The 21877-nt window shown below is 53.5% G+C and overlaps 1 protein-coding gene across 2 annotated transcripts in view; it reads right to left on the bottom strand.

Moving 5' to 3' along the window:
* Positions 1–21877, bottom strand: part of Card11 (caspase recruitment domain family member 11) — a 114389-nt gene that overhangs the window by 9326 nt on the left and 83186 nt on the right. For both annotated transcript variants that reach the window (XM_060368042.1, XM_060368044.1), the window contains exons 6-19: positions 18492–18671; positions 17137–17289; positions 16391–16516; positions 15322–15519; positions 13518–13694; positions 11813–11864; positions 9871–9953; positions 8907–9007; positions 6913–6965; positions 4427–4559; positions 3429–3630; positions 3081–3207; positions 1118–1358; positions 160–256 (exon numbers count right to left, since the gene is read on the bottom strand). In XM_060368042.1, coding sequence (XP_060224025.1) covers positions 160–256; positions 1118–1358; positions 3081–3207; positions 3429–3630; positions 4427–4559; positions 6913–6965; positions 8907–9007; positions 9871–9953; positions 11813–11864; positions 13518–13694; positions 15322–15519; positions 16391–16516; positions 17137–17289; positions 18492–18671 — 1923 coding nt within the window. The remainder of the gene's footprint in view (positions 1–159; positions 257–1117; positions 1359–3080; positions 3208–3428; positions 3631–4426; positions 4560–6912; positions 6966–8906; positions 9008–9870; positions 9954–11812; positions 11865–13517; positions 13695–15321; positions 15520–16390; positions 16517–17136; positions 17290–18491; positions 18672–21877) is intronic.

Here is a 21877-nt window from a genome sequence, read left to right on the forward strand (position 1 = left end):
TCTGTGTGTGTGAGTGTGTGTGTGTGTGAGTGTATGTGTGTGTGACTGTATATGTGTGTGTGTGTACGTATGTATGAGTGTGTGTGTGAATGTACGTGTGTATGTATGTATATATGTGTGTGTGCGTGTGTGAGTATGTGTGTGGGTGTGTATACCTACCCTGAGGCTTCGCAGGGTGTGGTGAGCGCTGTCTGCTTCCTCCCGGCTGCCTCTGTGAACCAGTCGCTGGAGCTTTACCAGGAGAAGCTGTTGAGCCCTGCGAAGGGGACACGGGTGCAGCCTCAGGGCCAGAGCTGGGCAAGGTGTGTGGCCCACACATGGGAGGAACTGGGCCTGAGGAATCCCTCCTGCAAGCCAGGGCCACCGGGGCTGGGATCCTACAGAGCAGCTGGGGGGCAGCTTCACTGACCATCTGACTGGCCAAGACCCACTGCCTGTGACCATCCAAGCAGCAGCAAGGGCCAGGAAGAGTAGGTGTCATTGTGTGGGACAACAGGAACCCAGGAGCCCTGACACCTGCTGGGGTTCCGGTCAGGATGATTAAAAGGAAATGACTAAAGGTCTGGGGCATGGCTCGGAGCCAGAGCAATTGCCCAGCATGCCCCAGGACTCTGGGTTCCATCCCCTTTCCCCTCGACCCTCAACCTTAGATAGAAAGAAAATGTCAGGCAGGACTGTCATTCCAGCTGCTGTGGGAGCTGAGGGCTGAGGGCAGGAGGGCTGAAAGTTCAACTTTAGGCTGGATAACTCAGCCAGATTCTATTGCAAAATTAAAAAAAATGTAAAGGAGCCTGGGGGTGTGGCTCAGTGGTAGAGCATCTGCCTAGAATACCCCAGTGAGGGGCTGGAGTGTGGCTCAGTGGTAGAGCACCTGCCTAGAATCCCCCAGTGAGGGGCTAGGGTGTGGCTCAGTGGTAGAGCCCCTGCCTAGAATCCCCCAGTGAGGGGCTGGGGTGTGGATCCTGGTAGAGGGCACCACAGGATGCTTGGTGGTCATTAGACAGAGCATCGTCCCTGTAAAGGTACTCTATAGGAGGAGGTGCCAGTAACATCCTGTTCCCCTAGCTGAGGGAGTTGCCAGCCTGCGGTGGTCTAGGAGCCCACACCCCCAGCTCACCGGCTGTAGCTGGGGATGGTGCCCATGTCCAGGTCTTGGTCTGTGAAGGGGTCGACTCTCGCACACAGCCACTCATGCCTGTCCTGGTACATGGTGTCTAGGACATGTACCACGTCGTCACACTTCAGGGACATGGAGCAGGCGTCCAGCTGGCTGGAGATGTTCAGGTTCAGGCGGATATAGAACGAGTCCCCCGAGGTGATCACACCGTCCTCCATCTCCTTCAGCAGCTTCCGGTATCCTGAGGGCGAAATGATCCAAACGCGTAAGCACCCCGCAGACACCTCATCTGACTGCCTGTCTTCGTCCTCGTGAACGGGCAGCCATGCCATCTACAGCCTTCCCTTTCTGCTGTGGCCTCCAGGAAGCTTGGCACCAACATTTGTGCTCGGCGCTACTCAGCTCTGTGGTCAAGGTGTCCCCTAGAGATTCATTTGTTTTTGTGCTCGCCTTACTAGCGCCTGTATCGTGGCCTCCACGCCTTCCCTGCCGTTACAAGGAGCTTGCTTTCTTGACGCGCAGTAGGCTATACGCATCCTTCAGTTCAATGACTCTTCACAAAGGCATACATGTGGATAGCTCCTCCTCTGAGCCCTCTGCCACTGGGCTCTCTCAGGCCAACCTTAGCCTGTTGGCTGCTGCCCTAGCTATCTGTACCTCATGTTGCACAGATGGAAACAGGTACCATGAGCTCCCTTGCTTCTGGCTGATACTGCTCAGCATTATGTTTGTAAGATACAACACTGTGGCACACATCCTTTTTTGTTGCTGTATAGTACTCCACGCCTTACCCAGATACGTTATTTTAGGTGGACAGATGTCCTCGTCTTTCTCGGATACAGAAACAGAAATCACCGGGTTGTTGTGAATCCATGTGGAAACTTCAGTAGCTACTGCCAAATGCATTTCTAAGTTACTAAGACTGTTGCACATGCTTATTAAAGCCAAATGTTACTGGTCTTTTGAGTAAAAATTTGCAAATAACTTTGGAAGCATTCAGGGTTTACAATGTGAATCAATTAAAGGCTGCAAGCTGTCAATGAGCGTCTTTGGTATACATCTATAATGTAAATCCCCAGAGTAGCCCCAATGACAAGAGGGTCAAAGTGGGAGTTGTGACAAGTGGGGTCCAAGTAGGTCATTCATAGCCAGAGGACATTCTAGGCAGCTGGGTTGAATGGAGAGACTGAGATTCCATATTGGGTCCTCCAGGGGTGTGCTAGCTTTGCCCAGCACTGGCTCGGAACGCAGTAACACCCAGCATCCCTGGGTCTGAGCTCTACTTTGGTTTGGAGGGTTATGCTGCCACTCACCTCTAGGGGGCGCTACTCACACCGCAGCTCTGTGGTCAAGGTGTCCCCTAGAGATTCATTTGTTTTTGTTCAGGGCTGGGAAGCCCACCCTTAGGAGCTGGTAGGAGCATGAGTGGGGATGACTGGGGTCCACTGTGCCATCCTCTGCACCAGGGTGCTTCTGGGAAGGGGCAGGAGGGCGGCTGGAGAAGCAGGCTGCCTATTTATGCTCTGCTCAAATATTCATGATTACTGTGGTTAAAAATAAGACCCAGCTGCAGAGGCAATCACGCAGGAAAACCCAGAGGTGAGAATGAGAATCCAAGTCATCACTTAGGCAGCAGGGCTGCTGGGGGGCTGGGCCAGGCTGGGAGGCAGGGTTGCCCGCCTGTCAGGGCCCCTGATGCGCTTGGCTCACAGTCTCTGCCTGTGGTAGGCTGGGAAGCCTGGCGGAGGAGACAGATGTCACCAGGAGAGGACAAGCCAGGCTGCCGGAGCTGTGTTCCCCGAGTTTCCCCTGGATGTGGTTTGGGGTGACACAGAGCGTGGTCATCCTGATCTCCTCTTGGGCTGAGGTGTGGCTCATTCCCCACGGGGCACCGATGAGCAAGGCTCAGGGAATAAGTCCTGGATCCCACCCTCGTGTGGCTCAGGCCTGGCCCAGGCCTTACCTTCGTGGTTGACCCTGTAGTGCAGGGTAACGGGGCCGCTGCACCTCTGGATGCTCCAGAGGGCCTCCTCCTTTGTGCACGTGTCCAGAGGAACGCTCTGCCTTTCGCCTCGGATGCAGCCTTCTAGCTACAGGGCAAAAACAAGCTGTTTGTCTTCTTGGCTCTGCAGATGGGCATTGTGGTGGGGCTAACGCTGCTTCCCACGGGAGCATCCTTCTTCAGACTTCTTCATCCTTCTTCAGGGCATCTCCTGCAGCGGGGCTGCATGTGTCTCTAGGTGCGCTTTCGTGTGCACGGAGGAGGAAAAGGGCCCGGGGACACCCCACAGCATCCCCCACTCTCTCTCACCAGCAGTAGTTGATGGCCTTCACGTAGTCCCGCCCTGTCGGCCAGCGAGCCAGGCTTGACAGCGTGAATGAAGATCCCGTGTGCATTGCCGCCCAGCAGGGTCAGCTGGGTGGTGAGGCCATCCCCGTTTAGGGTGGTGTGCTGCACTAAGGGGCCAGAGCCCCGGACATGGCCGCCGGATGTGACCGACGGCCGGAAGGGCCTGAATGGGGAAGAAAAACAGGCGTTTGGTGGCATGGCTGCCTGTGTCCCCGAGGCTTGGCAGCCTCCGGGTTCTAAGGGATGGCTGCCTTCCTGGCCTCGGGGTGGGAATGATTACCCGTTCCCTTCCTCTGTATGCCTAAGCTTCTTTTTCCCTTCTCCTCCGCTCCCAGACAGGGTTTCTCTGTGCGGCCCTGGCTGTTCTGGAACTTGCTCTGTAGACCAGGCTGGCCTCAGACTCAGAGATCCACCTGCCTCTGCCTCCTGAGGGCTGGGATTACAGGTGTGCGCCGCCTCACCTGATTTATGTGGTGCTGAGGGTGGAGCCCAGGGGTTCATGTATGCTAGGTGGGCACCTTTCCAGCTGAGCCAGACCTCCAGTCTGAGGAACTGATTTGTGAATGAGACCCTGGCTCAGCCTTAGTGCGCACAGATAAAGAGAGGATGAGAACCCTGGGCCATTCGGCCACCCCCATTCCTGGAGGCTTTGGCAACTTTCTTTCTTTCATTCTTTTTCTCGTGCTCTCCTTCCTTCCTTCCTTCCTTCCTTCCTTCCTTCCTTCCTCTCTCTTCCTCTCAGTCTCGCTGTTTCTCTGTTGCTATGTCTGTCTCTGCCCCCACCCCTTGTTTCTTTGGTACAGTCTCTCACTGGGCCTTGCTTGGTCTTTGCTGATTACATGCACATGATACCACACCCAGCTTCTCAGGTGGGCTCTGGGGATTTGAACCCAGGTCCTCATGCTTGTGTGGCAAGTGCTCACACCCATGGAGCCATTTCCCTCGCCCCGTCACCGTACCTTTCTAAAGAGAACTTCCGGAACATGAGGTTGACTTGCTCCAGGTCATAGGCATCCAGTCCCTCTGACTGGTGTGAGGAGGAGGAAGAGTGGATGGAGGGGGGTCCGAAGGAGTAGCGTTCGTGATTGTCATCTGCCGAGGAGCGAGGGCTTGTGAGGACCAGGGAGCACTAGGAAGAGCAACAGGACCACCCTCGCCTGGCACAGGGCCAAACAGTGACATAGGTCTGTAGACTGGACTCTGGGGAGTCTCCAGAGAGAGCACAGGACTGTACCATGTAGGCTGGGCTGTCCTCAAACATGCCATTCTCCGGCCTCCAGCTCTCATGTGCTGGGATTACGGGAGTGTACCTGGATGCAGGGATCTGGGATTGGAACTCTGCTGGTCTTACTACACTCTGCCTGTCTCCTGCCATCAGGGCAGATGGTCAATCCATCCCTGCCCCCAAGTCTCTCTCTCTCTTTTTTTTTTTTTTTAAAAAAAAGATTTTATTTATTTTTTATACAGTATTCTGCCTGCATGTGTGCCAGCAGGCCAGAGGGCACCAGATCTCATTATAGATGGTTGTGAGCCACCATGTGTCTGCTGGGAATTGAACTCAGAACCTCTGGAAGAACAGCCAGTGCTCTTAACCTCTGGGCCATCTCTCCAGCTCCCCAAGTCTCTTCTTAAAGAGCCTCACCAGATATCTGCGAGTAGACAGTTAGGAGGCCAGAAGAGAGCATCTGGCATCTATCACTTTCTGCTACTCCTTTGCAGCAGGATCTCTCCCTGAGCCTGGGGCTCTTCTCAGCTAGGCAGGCGGCTAGGCAGGCCCAACGGCCTTGCCTCCGTGCCCCTCAGAGTTGGAGGTGTTTCAGGGACCCCAGCTTGCTGTGAGGACGCTGGAAGCCGCGCTCCAGCCCTCACGATTGTGAAGACACCTCTCCAGCTCCCAGGGCCATCCTGGAAGTGGCTTCCGGAGGTCTCCCCCACTGACTCTGGGTTTGGGGGCCTGGGGTCCCCATCCTCTTCTCGCACCTCAGATGGACTATATACGTTTTCAGGGGAGATGCTCACTGGAATAGAGCCACCAGTGTGAGGGATGCACTGGTCCTGCTTGAGGCTGATAACAAAGGCCAGTTCTGAGCAAGGAATTTTTCCCGACAACCGCAGCATACTTTGGATGCCTGCCCAGGATTCACTTCCCAGCTTCCTCATCCTAAAACTCTCTCGATGCTTTTCATTACCCAGTCTCCTTTGGGTGCTAACCCCTCTTTAACACTTGATAGCTTGTGATGGTCCCCAATTATAGAGGATCGATAATCTTTCCATTTTATCTGCGGGGGGCCTCTGCTAGCCAGGGGCACAGACGGGGACTGGGGGGGGGGACTGGAATGTGTGTGGGGGTGCTAGCAGGGCATCGCTGGAGGATTCTGAGGCACAGTAGGCTAACCTGCAAGAGTTGGGGGGTCTGGGGACACCTGAGGCATGGCCCATCTCCAGGCTCTCCTCTCAGGGATCCAGGCACACATACACCATGGTCTCTGCCAGCAGGGATGTTGGCACTGGGACTGAGCAGGCATCCCTGGCAGGGAGGGGCAGGCTGTTGGAGGCATACATGTGCTGTGTGTCCCTGGAGCCTAGGCCCTCAGTTCTGCCTTGCCACACAGCCTATGTACGGCCGAGAGAATGTCCGTGTCTCCAACATGGACTATTTGAGGACCATCCCCTAAACTCAGTCCTGGACTTCAGTTCCCTAAGTAGCTGAGGATGACCTTGAACTTCAGATACTCCTGCCTCACTCCCCAAGTGCTAGGATCATAGGAGTGTGCCATCAAGCCCAATTTTGGGGGTGCTGGGGTGGAATCCAGGGATTCATGCATGCTAGGCAAACACTAGATTAACTGATCCATACCCCAGGCCCTCACTGGGGGATTCTAGGCAGGGGCTCTACCACTGAGCCACACCCCAGCCCCTCACTGGGGGATTCTAGGCAGGGGCTCTACCACTGAGCCACACCCCAGCCCCTCACTGGGGGATTCTAGGCAGGTGCTCTACCACTGAGCCACACCCCAGCCCCTCACTGGGGGATTCTAGGCAGGGGCTCTACCACTGATCCACACCCAGCCCCTCACTGGGGGACTCTAGGCAGGGTCTCTACCACTGAGTCACACCCCAGCCCCTCACTGGGGGATTCTAGGCAGGAGTTCTACCACTGAGCCACACCCCAGCCCCTCACTGGGGGACTGTAAGAAATCATCCTTCAGATGAGCCACATTCTGAGTCCTAGAACTATTATTATTTCTAAATCAATGGCTTTTCCTTTTTCCTTCAGTTGAGAGGCTTTAAAATCCTATAAAATCCCTATAAAATCCCAGAATCACTGCGGCCTCTGTCTCGAGCCTATGTTCAGCCTTCCTCCCAGGCCTTCTTTTGGGTCCCTCTCCAGACAGACCCTGCCCTCAGGGTCACCAGGGCTTTTCCAGACCTGGCAGATACGCACCGTCAAGGTCTAAGGTGTCAAATCCGCAGCTCTCACCGTCCTCTTCCATTGTGCTGCAAGACACAAGTGGGGGAGGGGAGGCGAGAAGGACACTGACGTGAGTGTGTGCTGCAGGCCAACATGGTCAGGGGAGCTTCTAGAATGCTCTGGCTTTCCAGCAGGCCTCGCTTCTAGGAGGGCAATATGGGAAGGAAGGGTGTGTGTGTGAAACTGGCTTATGCGAGGGAGAGGGACTAAACCAGCGGGGAGGGCAGCGCTGGCGGCCTGAGTAGACCACATCTCCAGATGGCTGAGGAGGACACAGAAGAGCGGCTCGGTGGAGGCCAGGTGCAGCCAGATGTGGTGGTAGTCGCCTGTAGTCACAGTACTCAGGAGGCAGAAGCAGGGCGGTTGCCTGTGAGAGGCCAGCCTCAGGTACACATTTCCCAGAGGGCCAAGCCGCCTCTGCTGTCCACGCAACACGCTTGCGGCCTACGCATGCTCAGATGGCCCTGAGTGCCGTCTAGGCGGGAGGAACCCTGGGCTGGCCAGAGTGGTGCAGGTGGGTCTCGCGAGACTTCCCTAACTTCCCTCAACATTGGCCAAGGTGTCCGGAGGGATGCGGTCCCTGGGGTACTGGGCAGGTGTTCCCTCAGATGAGCGTGGGCCGGACTGATGGAGAGGCTTGGGCTGGTGCAGAGCCTCCAGGGAAGGCGATGGCTGAGAGGCCCAGCCCAGCCCCAGCAGGACTAGGTGATGCAGCTCTTCCCTCAGAAGCCATCAGCATCGGACTCTGTCGTGTGTGTGTGTGTGTGTGTGTGTGTATAGGTCAGATGTCCAACAACCCTAGGTGTCTTAGAAGACAGGATCTTTCACTGGCCTGGGGCCTCACTAATTAGGCCACTGGTTCTCAAACCCGTGGGTCGTGACCCTGGGGGCATCGAATGACCCTTTCACAGGGGTGCCATTTTGGATATCCTTCATTATCAGATATTTACATTACGTAAAAGTAGCAACATTACAGTTATGATGGAGCGAAGTGATTGTATGGCTGGGGTCACCACGGCACGAGGACTGTATTAAAGGATCGCAGCGTTAGGAAGGTTGGTGACCACCAGACCAGGCCAGCAGGCCCAGAGACCTACCCTACTCGCCTGCTGGGATTACAAGCACATGCTACCATGCCTGTCACTGACTTTACCTTAAGATTTATTTATTTTTATTTAATATGTATTAGTGTTTGCCTCCATGTGTACCATGTGTGTCACGCGTGACCATGGAGGCTGGAAAGGGGTCAGGTCTCTTGGAACTGGCGTTAGGGACAACTGTGAGCCACCACGTGGGTGCTGAGAACCCAATCCAGGTCCTCTGCGTGAGCAGCCAGTGCTCTTAACCGCTGAACCATCTCTGCAGCCCCCACTTTAAAATTAAAAAAAACAAACCACAAACATTGAGTTACTATGCCTGTGCTTGTGTGTGCCCACGTTGGGGTTAGAGGTCAACTTTCCGAACTTTCTGGCTCTTTCCATCATGGACTCTAGGGTTGGAACTCAAGGCTGCCAGGCGTGGCAGCGAAATGCCGTAAGCTCTGAGCCACTCTGCTGGCCTCCGGCCTGGCTTTGTGAATGTGGGCTCCGGGGGCACTAGATTCTGGCCTTTGTGCTTGCAAGGCAACTTCTGAGTTACGGCCCAGCCTAGCTCCTGACTTTAAGCGGCACGTAATTGGGACACCCCGGCCGGCTGCTGTGTAAGGCACTGATGGTTTTCAGGAGGTGGGAGGGGACACTTGTATATCGCCTACTCCTTGGGTCAAAACAAAACAACCAAGGTCTGAGGACTCAGGAGCTGGGTAGCACGCGGACGATGGACGCAGGTTTGGCTGCGGGAGAGCCATCTTGGAGTTCCCCAGCTCTAAGCCTCAACCACCCTTTCCTTCTAAGTCGCTGAGCGCCAGAGGAGTTCATGCTAACCCCGGGGCCCTGCAGCCTGGGTCGGCCAGGCCTCCACCGGCTCACCTTCGGTGGGGCGCGTCTTCCTTGCAGCGCCTGACGATGGAGTCGTTCCCCGGGGGCTCCGCGGTGATTGACATGACGCTGCTGCGGCTCCGGTGGGGCTGCTGCGAGCATGGCACAGCTGTGTTACCGGATATTTATCTGCGATGCCTCCACAGGCATAAATATTATATACGCGGGAACTAAATTTAACTGGGGCTGTTCCCGCTCTGACTCGGGCTGAGCAAGCTGGTCCTCAGCATGACCTTGGCTGGAGGAGGCTGGGCTCAGCCCTGGGGCAGACCGCCGAGCCTGGAGCACAGCTGCTTCCACAGCTGCTCGCGGGGAGAAGCAGACGGGCCCCGCTGAGCTGGGGGGCAGAGCCGCAGCCTCACGACCCTGCACAGGCTGGGCTCTGTGGCCCCCAGCGGCACATATCCCAGGGCTGGATTTGGACCTGGCCGGTGCCGAGAGGGGTGCTTTGCGGGGGCGGGGGTGGGGGAACAGGACGAGTACCTTGAATTTTTGGCACGGGAGCTGATACCAGACCGTTGTACATTCATTACCAAATTTCTACCTCCCTCAGGGTCTGATTTGAGAAGCTGAGCTGACATTTTTTCCCAGGGCACCCCTCGGGCTTAGAATTTCTAATCTTGTGCCTTCTGCCGGGACAAATAGATAGCTGGATGTAACTTCCTTTCACGCTGCTCCAGCAGCCCCTGCCCTGCCCAAGGCCGCCCAGGACGCTGGCCGGGGTTGCCTGGGGCTGGGAAGCTGCAGAATTTGCGCTGCTTTCAGCTGCCCCTTGGAGGCCCGTCTCCTCCTCCCACCAAGTGTTAAATTGGGAAAGGAGGCGGCAGGAAGGTGTGAATACACTGCCGGGCTGGGGAAAGGGAAACTTCTTTAAATAAACATCAGTGAGGCCGCAGGCTCAGCCCGGGGACGACTCAGAGGGTGTGCAAACGGAGTGGGAACGAAGGCAGCTCACCATCTTGGAGAAGGAGCTGGTGACAGGCAGTGAGCGCGAGGAGCTGGGGCTGCCGTCTGTGAAATCCTCTTCGTGTCCCTTGGCTGTCCGCGTCAGGGCGGGAGGCAGGGCGAAGGGGCACAGGGAACAGAGGAGAGAGAGGAGGGAGGGAGAGGGAAATCAGGAGCTTGCTCTGCCCTCTCTGGCAACCTGGAGAGCAACAGCGGGAAAGCCTCCACTTCTTTCTCCCGCAGGTGGCACATTCTTTTCAGGGTAATACATCCTGCCCCAAGTCAGGTTTGCCAGGGGTGGCTCCAGTCAGGACTAAACCGTGTCACCAAACCATGGGAGGACTCACAGAGGGTCCCTACTCTTCCCCACCCCCCACCCCCCGTCCCATCGCAGGAGGAAGCATTGGGTAGACAGGAAAAACTAATGTCTGTTTTCCCCATCATCAAAACTGGTCCCACCTCTCCCTGCTCAACAGGGTGTGCTGATGGCAAAGCAAAAGAGGGCAAGCTTGTCACTTCCTGAGCAAGATCCCCTTGTTGTCCCTTGCTCTTCGGGGGGGGCTGCTTGGTCGTTTGTGTGACCAGCTTCCTCGACTTTTGTGTGGCAGACTCGTTCTGCCTGTATCCTGAGGTGCCTAGACCTGTCCGTGTGCACAGCCGCGTAGACACAGGGGCCTATTTTGAATGCACTGTGAGTGTAGCCTTGCATCATGCTTCCACGTAACCCTAGATCCCTGTCAGGCCTGATGAACTGTGATGAAAAGCACACCCGCTGCTCCATTAGCATCCTTCCGTTTCCCTCTAGGGCAGATATTTCATCTGCGTCCCACAGGCCCCAGGACCTTTGCACATCACATTTGGATAAAGAGTGTCACTGAGACATTTGATGTAGCTGCAAGGGAGCTCAGCCACATCCCAGTTAGAATCTATGTCTGGACTATTCTTCTTGCCGACCCTCCTAAAGTCGCTGAAGTAGAATGGAGATGAGGTGGTCAGGATGGACCTCTGGGCTGTGTGGCTGCTCTCTGCCTGAGGCATCACTCCCATCACACGCCTGTCGCTTTTCCTTGTACTCCCATCCTTCCCAAGTCCACCCCACTCTTTCTGCTCCTCCCTTTGCATAGACTATACCCATGGACTTAATTTCTCCCACTTCCAGGCTCAATTTCAATGAATGTCTCGGGTTTCTTTCAGCTGCTTCCTGGGGTGGCCCTTGGCACTTTCCACCGTCTTCCTGTGACCCTGGTCTGAGTTGAGTGTAGGGGCTGTGGGTGTACATTCTGGAACCTTCCAGCACCTGCCGCACTTCGGGACCTTCGTTTGTCTTGCAAACCCTCCCTAGACAATTGCCCCCGCTAGAGCTGAAGTGAGGCTTTGAGAGGGACCATGGAGACAGTATGCCTTGAGAGCCAGGAGTTTGTGGCCTCACATGTCTGGGCTGTGCCAGCCAAAATCTTGGATGAGGAAGGTAAAAAACCCTTTTACTGATGAGCTCAGTTCAGCATCTAGGGAGATGGCCCAGTAGATAAAGCAGATGATGCTTACTGTGCAAGCATGAGGTCCAGAGTTTGGGTCTCCAGCACCCGTGCAAATGCTCAGGACCCCAAGCCAGCCTGGGGTCTCTGTAACACACATACAACCCCACACACGCATGCATACATATAGGGACAGACATCACACAAATACTCATGCAAAAAAAAAATTTGGTTAAAGATGCTCCATTTGGCCAAGAGGGCGGCAGAGGCAACACCCTGGTGGACAGAGCACGGCGCTCGGGGAGTGGTGGTGAGCAGTAGTCACTGACCGATTGGCACCTGCCACACTGATAGCCCCAAGGCCTCACCCAGGCTGAGCATGCAGGGTTCCATCTCGGCAGTGGGCGGAACAGATGGAGTGAGGGAGGGAGAGTGACAGATGAGCAAGGGCAAGAAGGGTCTGGAAAGCCCACTAACCTTGAAACTCAGGTGCTTGCTTCACGCTGATGGGGGATTTGGCTCTCTGCAGCTGAAAGAGAGGGGAGGGGAAGACACAAGACAGAGGACACAAATCAAACAGGGCCTTAGACACATGGCACTGCAGCTAAGAGACAAATAAAACAAACCGCCTCATCTGCAGCTGCCTGGCTTGGCCCATGCATTTGATGCCAGTCTCCTGCAGCTGGAACAAGATGTGGCCTCTATCCAAGGCCCAGGCCAGCCAGCTGCTGGTCCAGATGAGCCCCCTCCAAGGAGTCCCTGAACAGCATTCTAAGATACTTGCACAGGAGCCCTGCATGCCAAGATGATACATGAGAGGCTGGGCTCCAGAGAAGCTGCCTGCCTCTTTTGGTCCCACGTGCTACCCTCTCCCACTAGCGGTGAGGCAGTGGTAATTAAGCTCCGATGAGGTTGTCCTAGTCACGTGACTATCCATCTACCCATCCATCTGTCCACTCACCTATCAATGCATCAGCCATCTATGCATGGAAATATCCATCAATCACATCTGTTTATCATCTATCTGTCTTCCCATCCACCCACCCATCCACCTATCTATCCATCCATCCACCCACCCATCCATCATCCATCCATCCATCCATCATCCATCCACCCATCCATGTAACTACCCATTTATTCACAGACACTCACTATCTATCCATCCATCCATTCATTCATTCATCCACCATCCCATGTAACTATGTATCTACCATCCACCCATCTATTGATAGATTATCAACCCATGCAACCACACATGAAACAATGCATCCATCCATTCACCCCTCAATTAATCTGTTATCTACCCATGTAATCATCCATTCATCCAAGTAGCCGTCTATTCTCCACAATCCATTAATCTAGCTACTCACCCATCAATCCATGTATTAATCCATCCTTCCTCTATGAAAGTCTGTACATTCATCCACCCACCCATCCATCCATCCATCCATCCATCCATCCATCCATCCACACATGCATCCATCATCCATTCCCCCACCCATCTATTCTTCCATTGTCCACCCATGTAATGATCCATGGGTGAATATCCATGATGTGAATATCCATTCACATATCTCCTCGCTATCCATCTACCCATCCACCAACCCATCCACCTATCCATCAGTCTACCACCCATCCTTCCATCTATCCATCCAGCCATCATCCCACCTATCCATGTACTCATTCATCAAGCCATCTATCCACCCACTCAGTCATCTATGAGTCCACCATACCTTCTTGAAACCATCCATCCATCTACCCAACCCTCCATCATCCACCATCCTGTGTCCATCCAGGTAACCAATCAGCACTTATCCATCCGTTCACCCATCCCTTCGTCCTCCTACCTATCCAACCTTCACGCATGCATACATTTATGCATAAAGTACTCACCCATCCATCCATCCATCCCATTTAACCACCCACTGACTCGAGAACTCCCCCAGAACCAGCCACATGCCATGGATCTCCCTGGGCACCAACCAAAGTTACAGGGTCCCTGCTGTGATGTTCAGCTCTCAACCCAGAGTCCAGGAAGGGAATCTAAAGACGATTCTCTCACACACTGATGGCCACCCACAAGCAGGCATGATTTCTGTCCAGGGCTGTAACAGCTCAAGTCACACCCAAGTAGTTGGGACCCCCAAGCCACCATCTGCCTCCTACCCCTGCCCCTGGGTACCTGGATGCCCTTTAGGTTCATCCGACGCCGGGGTGGGTGGTAGGGCAGAAAGTACTTGCTGTCTTCGGGAGAGTCTTCTGAGGTTGAAGAATCATCAGCTTCTTGGCCATTGGTCCTGGGGCTGGTGTCTCCAAAGTTCTGTGAGATGATGGTGGCTGGAAGGTGCCTAGGCAGACTCTGGGCACAAAGGGACGAGCGTGAGGGAAGGGTGGAGGTAGCCATAAGGCAGATTGGCTGAAGGCACCACTTTTCCCCCTTGGGTCCCCAAGTTTGACACTCAGCCTGGGCTGTTTTTCTCTGACTCCCTGAATATCCACCTGGACGCCATGGCTTGTCAGCTCACTTTGATATGGGTCTATCCCTTGTGCTGCTTCCTGGTCTAACAGACAGCTGGGACCAGCATGTGCTGGCCACCTGCTGGCTGTGTCTGCCTTTCGGTCTTGGCTCTCGCCACCTCCAGGGTTGGACTGCCATCTGGGTGGGGAACGCTAGCTCCAGGAAGACACCTAGCAGGTACTCACGGAAGAGAGCTGTATCTAGCGCTGTGCTGACGGTAGAGGGGCCTGCGTGAGGCTCACATAAATTACAGACTGTCCTGTTCACAGGATGAAGCTATAGCACAGGAGCTCCTGAGTTCCATTACTAGGCCAGAAAAGGTCCCCCTGAGAAGGGGCTGTGACTGGGAACTGAGTGGCACATGTGACTAAGCAGAGTCAGGCTAGGGCCTCCCAGGTGGGGCCTCTGGCCTCCAGAACTCCCTAAGAAGTAGTCCTTCTGGAACCCTAAAAGGAAAGGCTCCTCTACAGGTTTCCTGATGGCCTTGAACTTGGAATAAACAACACAGTTCACATACTAGGGTTGTGCCCAGATGCTGAGTCTGTATTCCCTTTTCTTTAGAAATGAGGGTGTAATTGCATGGCACTTTCTGTCAGGGTAGTTCCTATGCTGTGTATGTGTGTGTGTGTGTGTGTGTGTGTGTGTGTGTGTGTGTGTATGTGTGAGAGGAAGAGAGAGAGAGAGAGAGAGAGAGAGAGAGAGAGAGGCTTGCAGACATACATATGTGAAGGCCTCACCAAGCAGAGCTGTGTGTGTGTGTGTGTGTGTGTGTGAGAGAGAGAGAGAGAGAGAGGCATACATATGTGAAGGCCTCACCCAGCAGAGCTGTGGTGTTTTTTATGGGACTGTAAGCCTGTGCTCAGGACAGAGGACAGGTCTGGGAGACCCTCCACTACAGCAGTGATGTCACACATGGGGACGGCAGCAGCGTTCCTTCATTCAAGGGGCTCCTGGGGGATGAAGCCTGTACCCACCTCATTGTCTGCTAACGAGTGTTCACCCCTGGGCACCAGCAGCTTTAACGAGAGCACAGGGTACCTTAATCCTGCTGACCTTCCACATTACCAGAGAGTGACGGGGAAGGCTCCCTGCCGGCTGCCGTCCACAGAGAGAGGCACAGAGAGTTGGAAAAGTGAGCTGAGTCACTCAGCCGGTGGTGGCCAGACCGGAATGTAGCCCAGACTCCTCACTTTGAGGGAGCTAGTTCTGTCCTTCCTGGAGCCATGTGGGTCCCAGGGATGGAACTGAGGTCGTCAGGCTTGATGGCAAGCCTGTGTGTGCGTGCCCCCACCACACACACACACACACACACACACACACACACACACACACACACACACAAACACACACAGGGGATTTCAGGGGATACAATGATGACATCGTGAGATGGGGATGCTCTGGCCAGCCCTCAGCAGGGGTCCGGAGGCCACCTGGCTGTGGGTCTGGGGACGTGGCTGGCTAAGCCTACCTGGTCAAGGCTGCCGCTGTCCTTGGACAGGCGCCGGAGCTTGCTCTCCAAGTTGACAATGCAGGCCTCCCTCCGCACCATCTCAATCCGCATCTCATCGTTCTTCTCCTCCAGCTCCCGGATCTGCTTCCGGTACTTGTCCTTCTCGATTAAGCACTGTGAGTACTGAGTCTGTGCCTCATCTCGGGAGTGGAAGGCCTGCCAAGGAAGAGCGATTTGTTTACCCAAAGCAAACTAAAGTATGGTCAGAGATACACATCATCTCTAGTTCAGGCTTCAGCCGAGGGACCACTGAACATTGCTCTTCCTTCTGAAATACTGTAGATTGAACCCGGGGCCTTGTGTATACCAGGTGTGTGTTCTACCACTGAGCCACACCCTAGCCCCTCACTGGGGGATTCTAGGTACACATTCCACTCTTAAGCCCCACCCCCAGCTATCTTCTTTATATTTTGAGGAAAGGTCTCACTAAGTTGCCCAACTGGTGTTGAACGCACTCTTGTTGCCCCAGCAGGCCTGGAGCTTATGATCTTCCTGTTCCTGTCTCCCAAACGCTGAGACAGCAAGCCTGCATTAGCACACCCAGCTTGTCCCTGAGCTTGGACATTCTAACTCTCCTTTCTTTGTCCTGCAACCTACAGTGTCGTAGCCTGCTCTTGCCAGGCACAGCGTGAAGAGCTGTGTCCTGTCCTCTGTCCCCAGGGTCTGCACCATGCTAACCTGGAACGTATTTCTGTTTTACATATGAGGACACCGAGCCTTCACACAGACATGTTGTCTTGGGCACGGGCTTTATGAGTGACAGGATTGGAATTCAACTTCCTCCCGTCACTAAAGAGACCTCCCTAAGGCACAATGCTCTGACTTGGCGGCCACCGGGGTGCAGCTCAGGCCACCATGATCCCCTGAGGCCCGTGCATTCTGACCCATGTATCCTGGGATGGAATTTATCTCTGAGCTAGGACAGAGAAGATAGAAGCACGGGGAAGCTCTGTGTGGCGGGCACACAGACCACAGGCAAATAGACTCCATCTGCCGGGCAGCCTCTGCCGCCCGGGCGGAACTCTACCTGGTCCCGCTCCCGCTCCACCTCCTCCAGCTGCAGCATAACTGTGTTCATGCGGTGCTTGTACATTTCACAGTCCTTCCCCAGCGTTGAGCACTTAAGTTCCAGGTCTTCCTTCTCCTCCAGGTACTGTGAACAACGAGGGAGCGAGATAGAGAGAGAGACACTATACTGAGCCATTAATAGGTTAATAGTGGCTGTGTGTGTGTGTGTGTGTGTGTGTGTCCTCCAGAGGCCAACATCATGTACCTTTTTCTATCACTCTCCTTACTTTTTTGAGACAGGGTCTCTCACTGACAGGGTAAAGCTTGAGGGCCAGCCAGCCCCAGGCATCCTCCAGTCTCCATTGCTCAAGCACTAGGATAACAGGTTTGTGTTACTATGCCTGGCTTTCAAAATGGGTTCCGGGGAGCAATGCTTGTACTCCCGGTGCAATGGCTGTTTGCTTAGTGGCCACAGCTGGTTTATCCCCCCGAGACTTGGTATGTTAGGCTGGTCTTGACTGCCAGTTACTGATCAAAAGGGACTTCAGGAGGAGGCTGGCCAGTCCCCAGTGGATTGTTGAGGAATGGACCTTGGAGACACGTCTTTGGTGGCTGCTTGGACTGGCAAAGGGAAGGTGGGGAATGCACTGACAAACCACAGTGGGGCTGGATGCTGGGATGGGCAGAGAGGCAGTTCAGACTTAGGGTGTGACGTCAGAGATTCCTGGGAAAGGGGCTGCAATCCCCAGCCCATGGTGCTCCCACCTTGTCCCGTAGCTCCTCTGCCTGGCGGACTTCCTCTTGTAAGTTGTAAATTTTGTTGACCAGTTCCTGCCGGTCCTCTAGCGCCTCCTTCCGGTCATGCTCTAGGATGTCCAAGATGGCCTTGTCTGAGTCAGGGAGGCTGCGCTTGCCAGCCTGGGTCGGGTAGGGGACAGAGGTGAGTAGGGAAGGAGGGAGACTAAAGAGCTAGCCTCAAGACAGCAGAAGGTTTTGTGCAAGAGAAGGAGATGCATGAGGATATTTGTCTTGGGTCTTTCAATAGCTTATTATCATTTGAGTTTATTTCCTGTAAAGAAGCAGGGGACCCCAGGGCCATTGTTCTGTCCCAGCTCATACTGGAGCCCAGAGAAGCATCTGTGACTCCTCAAAACACTTCAGAGGCGACAAAAAAGGAGACACCTCTGCATTCCCGCTGACAGGCACCCTGAAATATCAACCAACCAAATCCAGCTACTCTAGAACCCAGTCTATGCTCTAAGAGTACCGAGTCCCAGGTAGTCATGGGGCTCATTCTAGAAGGGTGGAGATGTATCTTCTTCCCTTGCAAAGGTATTTTAGAACATTAGCCATCAGTGAGCATTATCTGAAGTGACAAGTCTGGGAGACACTTGAGATTGTAGCATGGGGAATCATGTTCAGTGGAGTCTCTCAGGAGTGCTAAGGTTTCCCGAATGCTCTCTTCTCCCAGGTACGGGGCATTGGTTTCCATGTGGATAGTGATTCCTATTTGTCATTTTTCTTAGCACCTATCATAAGGGCTGAGGATGGAGTTCAGTGATAGAGACTTTGCTTAGAATGTTCAAGGCACTGCTGTGAGTACTGGGGATTCAACTCTGGGCACTGGACATCTGAGTCAGGTGCTCTACCATTGAGCCACACCCCAGCCCCTCACTGGGGGATTCTAGGCAGGGGCTCTACCACTGAGCCACACCCCAGCCCCTCACTGGGGGATTCTAGGCAGGGGCTCGCCCACTGAGCTATATCATCATCCCTCTTTAAACTTTCAAGATTTTAGACACTATCTCACTGATTTGCCCTAGTTGCCTCTGAACACACTCTGTCATCCTAAGGAAGCCTCAATCTTGCAATCTTCTAGCCTCAGCCTTCCAAGTAGCTGGGATGACTAGGCCTGGCTGGGAAAAAAAAAAAAAGACTCTTTCATATGTCAGCCTCTGCCAAGAGGGTCTGTAGTCATGACTACTTTACAGTGGGAGGTTGTGCAGGGCTAAAGCTGATGCGCATTGTCTGTGGCCCTGTGGCCACTATACTGGTGCTCGTCTCCCAACAGGTATACCTGCCCTGCCCAGCCCCCACCACGTAATGATGGTGCTTCTCACCTGGATGATGGACTGCAGCTCCTGGATCTTGGTCTTCAGCATCTCATTCTCCCGCTCCAGCTCCAGCACCTGCTCCTTCTTGGGCCGGTTCTCAATGTCATTCTTGAGCTTCAGGGACTGGTTTCTCTCCAGCTTACATTCCTCCTCCATCTTGTTTAATCGGTGCTTGAGTTGGTCGATCTGAAAATACCCATATTAGCAGATGGGTGAGGGTGGCTGGCAAGAAATGTTGAGGGGAGGGCTGAGGAGCTGGGTAGGTGGTCGAAGTACTTGCCCTCTGGGGTGTTAGGACCTGGGTTTGGGTCCCCAGTGTCCACATCAAACACTGGGCATGGTGTTGCATGCCTATAATCTGAGTGCTGGCATAGTAGAGACAAGCAGATCCCTGGGGCTCAGTGGCCAGCCAGCCTGTCCTATTAGGTGAGCTGCAGGCCAGTGAGAGGCCCTGTCTCAAAATACGAGATGAGTGGTGCCTGAGAAAAGACAGCGAAGTTGTCCTTTGGTCTTCACACTCACACACCTACACTTGCGTATATATTCCTAACACATGTAACACCCCCAACATCTAAACATCTGTCCATCCATCCATCCATCCATCCATCTGCTCACCTGTCCCTCCATCTGTCCATCCATCCATCTATTGGAGCATAATTCAGAATAAAGCTCTAATAAATAAACTTCTAAGTCTCTGCTACAGGCTGATGTTTCCAGCTCCTAAGTAAACAGCTCAGTGGCTCCTTCTTGATCCTTGGAAAACAATTACTATTCATCATCTTTGAGGTTCATCCCAAGAAAGTAGTTTCAGGGTGTGTCCAGACTTCCAGTCCCACACCCTTGTGAGACTTACTCTGCTAAGGATTTATGGTGCTATCTCAGCAATCCTGGGGCACAGATACCATTCCCCTATCATCTTGTACAAATGAGAAAAACACAACAAAATAAAAAAGCCAAATGAATAAACAACCCACAAAACCTGAGGCCATAGCCAATAAGGCCATAAAGTCAGAAGTAAAAATCTAAACTCTGAGAAATAGAACTTTCTCAAAAGTAGATGTATTTATTTTATGGGTGAGTATTTTGTCTGCATGTGTGTCTGCACTGCATATGTGCCGGTGACCATGAAGGCCAGAAGAGGGCATCAGGATACCCTGGAACAGGAGTTACAGAGGCCATGAGCTGCTGTGTGGGTGCTGGGAACTGAACCTGGGTCCTACTGAAAGAGCACCAAGTGTCCTTAACCACTGAGCCATCTCTTCAGCCCTCCCTGATTTCTGGGGCAAGGTCTGTTTAGTTACGTAACCCAGGCTGGCCTCAGATTTGTTATGTAGCCAATGTTGGCCCTGAACTTGGGATTCTCCTGCCTCATTCTCCCTCCTGTTGGGAGTATCAGCATGCACCCTCCAGGCCTGGCTTCATGCTCCTAACTGCGATGAGGGCTCAATCCACCTGAATTCCCACAGCCTGTTTCCTGGCCAATCCACTTCATCACGCTGTACATGACCTGAGCAGAGCTCTGGTTATTTATCCCCACATCCCCCTGCAGTGCTTAGCATAGCGAGACTCACTCATGGCAGGTGCTTAATAAATATCCCGAGAGTCTGCTTTCCACCCTGCAGCCGGGGCAAGCCTCCCGAGAGATAAATCAGCTGTCACTCCCCAGCTCACAATCCGTCAATGGCTTCCCATCACTGGGAGAATAAATCCTGGAGTTCTCACCGTGCCCCCGTGATCTGGACCCACACCCCCTCCTCCTTTTGTGCCATTTGCTCATTTGGCTCCAGGCTTACTGTTTCTCTAGCTATTTAAGAAGACAGAAAGGGACAAGAGGTCTTCCGCTTGCTTTTTGCTTGTTTTGTTTTACACTTCTGTCCCTGACTTTCATGCCTTGCTTTCCCACTCTTTTTTTATTTATTAAATGTTTATCTATTATTAAAATAATATTATCATATTAAACATATTAAAATGCTTACTGGCATGTATTAATTATACACAACAATGGGTTTCATCCTGACATTTTCACGCATGTACACCTTTTAATTTTTTATCATTCACCGTAACTTCTCTTGTCCCATCCCACTCTGGCTGATCCCTTTTCTCTTTCCAACTAGTTTCTCTCCTTCTTTTGGGGGGCCCAGTCAGTTTCATTCGAGTTGCCTTATAGGGGCAAAGGTGAAGGGTTATCGACAGGAGCACGGGCACCTTACCACCAGCTACACCACTGAAGAAAACGTCTCCCCGTCTATGCATACATAAACTGTTCACACATCCTTAGGGAGGACTGGAGGGGACATAGGCCCTTCCCCCCGTGTGTGGCAAGATGTGGATGGGCCCAGTCATGTGCATTTAATCACAGCCGCTGGGAGGTCAAGAGTGCAGAGGCCAGGTAATGTCTCACAGACCGCATTCCCAGCACCCCGCTCCTTCCTCTGCTCCTCTCCTTTCCGTCCCATTTCCCGTGGTGCTCCCTACCTTAGGGGGAGCAATAAGCAGTACCCCCCTCCTCATTCTTCATCCTTTTATAGCCCCTAGACAAGGTCTTTCTCTTTTGTTATGTTGCATGGGCCGAGCTGGCATGGAACCTTGTGATCCTCCTGCCTCAGCTTCCCTCACACTAGGACTGAAGGTATGAACTTCCATGCATGGCTTTATCCTCTACTCTTGCTATGTCTCAAATAACCAGGTGGATTATCCTGGAGTTTCACAGACACACCTTAGTCATAAGGTCCATCCATGCACCTGGGACACAGCTAGGAATTTGGTGGTCATCAGAAAACCAAAAGGAAAGATGAGGACATGCTGGCACAGGCCTGTAATGCCATAATTGTCGATGCTGAGGCAGGAGGATTGTGGGTTCAAGGCCAACCTGGGCTACATGGCGAAACCCTCTCTCAGAGAAACCAAACCAAACAGATAAAAAAACTAAAATGAAGCCAACCTTTCTCTTTTACACTTAGGAAGTAAGTTCAGTAAATAGACCAATCATTTGGCTGCTGGTTGCTCCCTGCTGAAGACACTGGCCATCTCCTGTGCCAGCAAACACGCTGAGCTCTGTAAATGCGAGCCTACCCAACAGGTGCTGTCCATCCTGCCTCTAAGTTTTGTGAGAGTCTCATTATGGGGTCTCGGGAGCGTGAGACACCCCCTCACACACCTGCAGCCCTGACTCTCTAATGTCTCCTCTTCTCTTTCCCGGCTCAGGGTCTGTGTGCACGTGTCTGTTCACGTGCAGGGTAGCTACAGGCCAATTACCCTCGGGCCAGCGATCATGTGTCTGCACATGCTCAGAGTGGCTCTAGGCGGCTGAATCCAGCTGCTTGCAATACGCTGTGCACGGTGGATCTGGAGCCCTCTGCAGAGCCTGCGGCCCCCACCCGCCATCTCCTCTC

The sequence above is a fragment of the Meriones unguiculatus genome, chromosome 15 (genome assembly GCF_030254825.1).
Source record: "Meriones unguiculatus strain TT.TT164.6M chromosome 15, Bangor_MerUng_6.1, whole genome shotgun sequence".
Lineage (NCBI taxonomy): Eukaryota > Metazoa > Chordata > Mammalia > Rodentia > Muridae > Meriones > Meriones unguiculatus.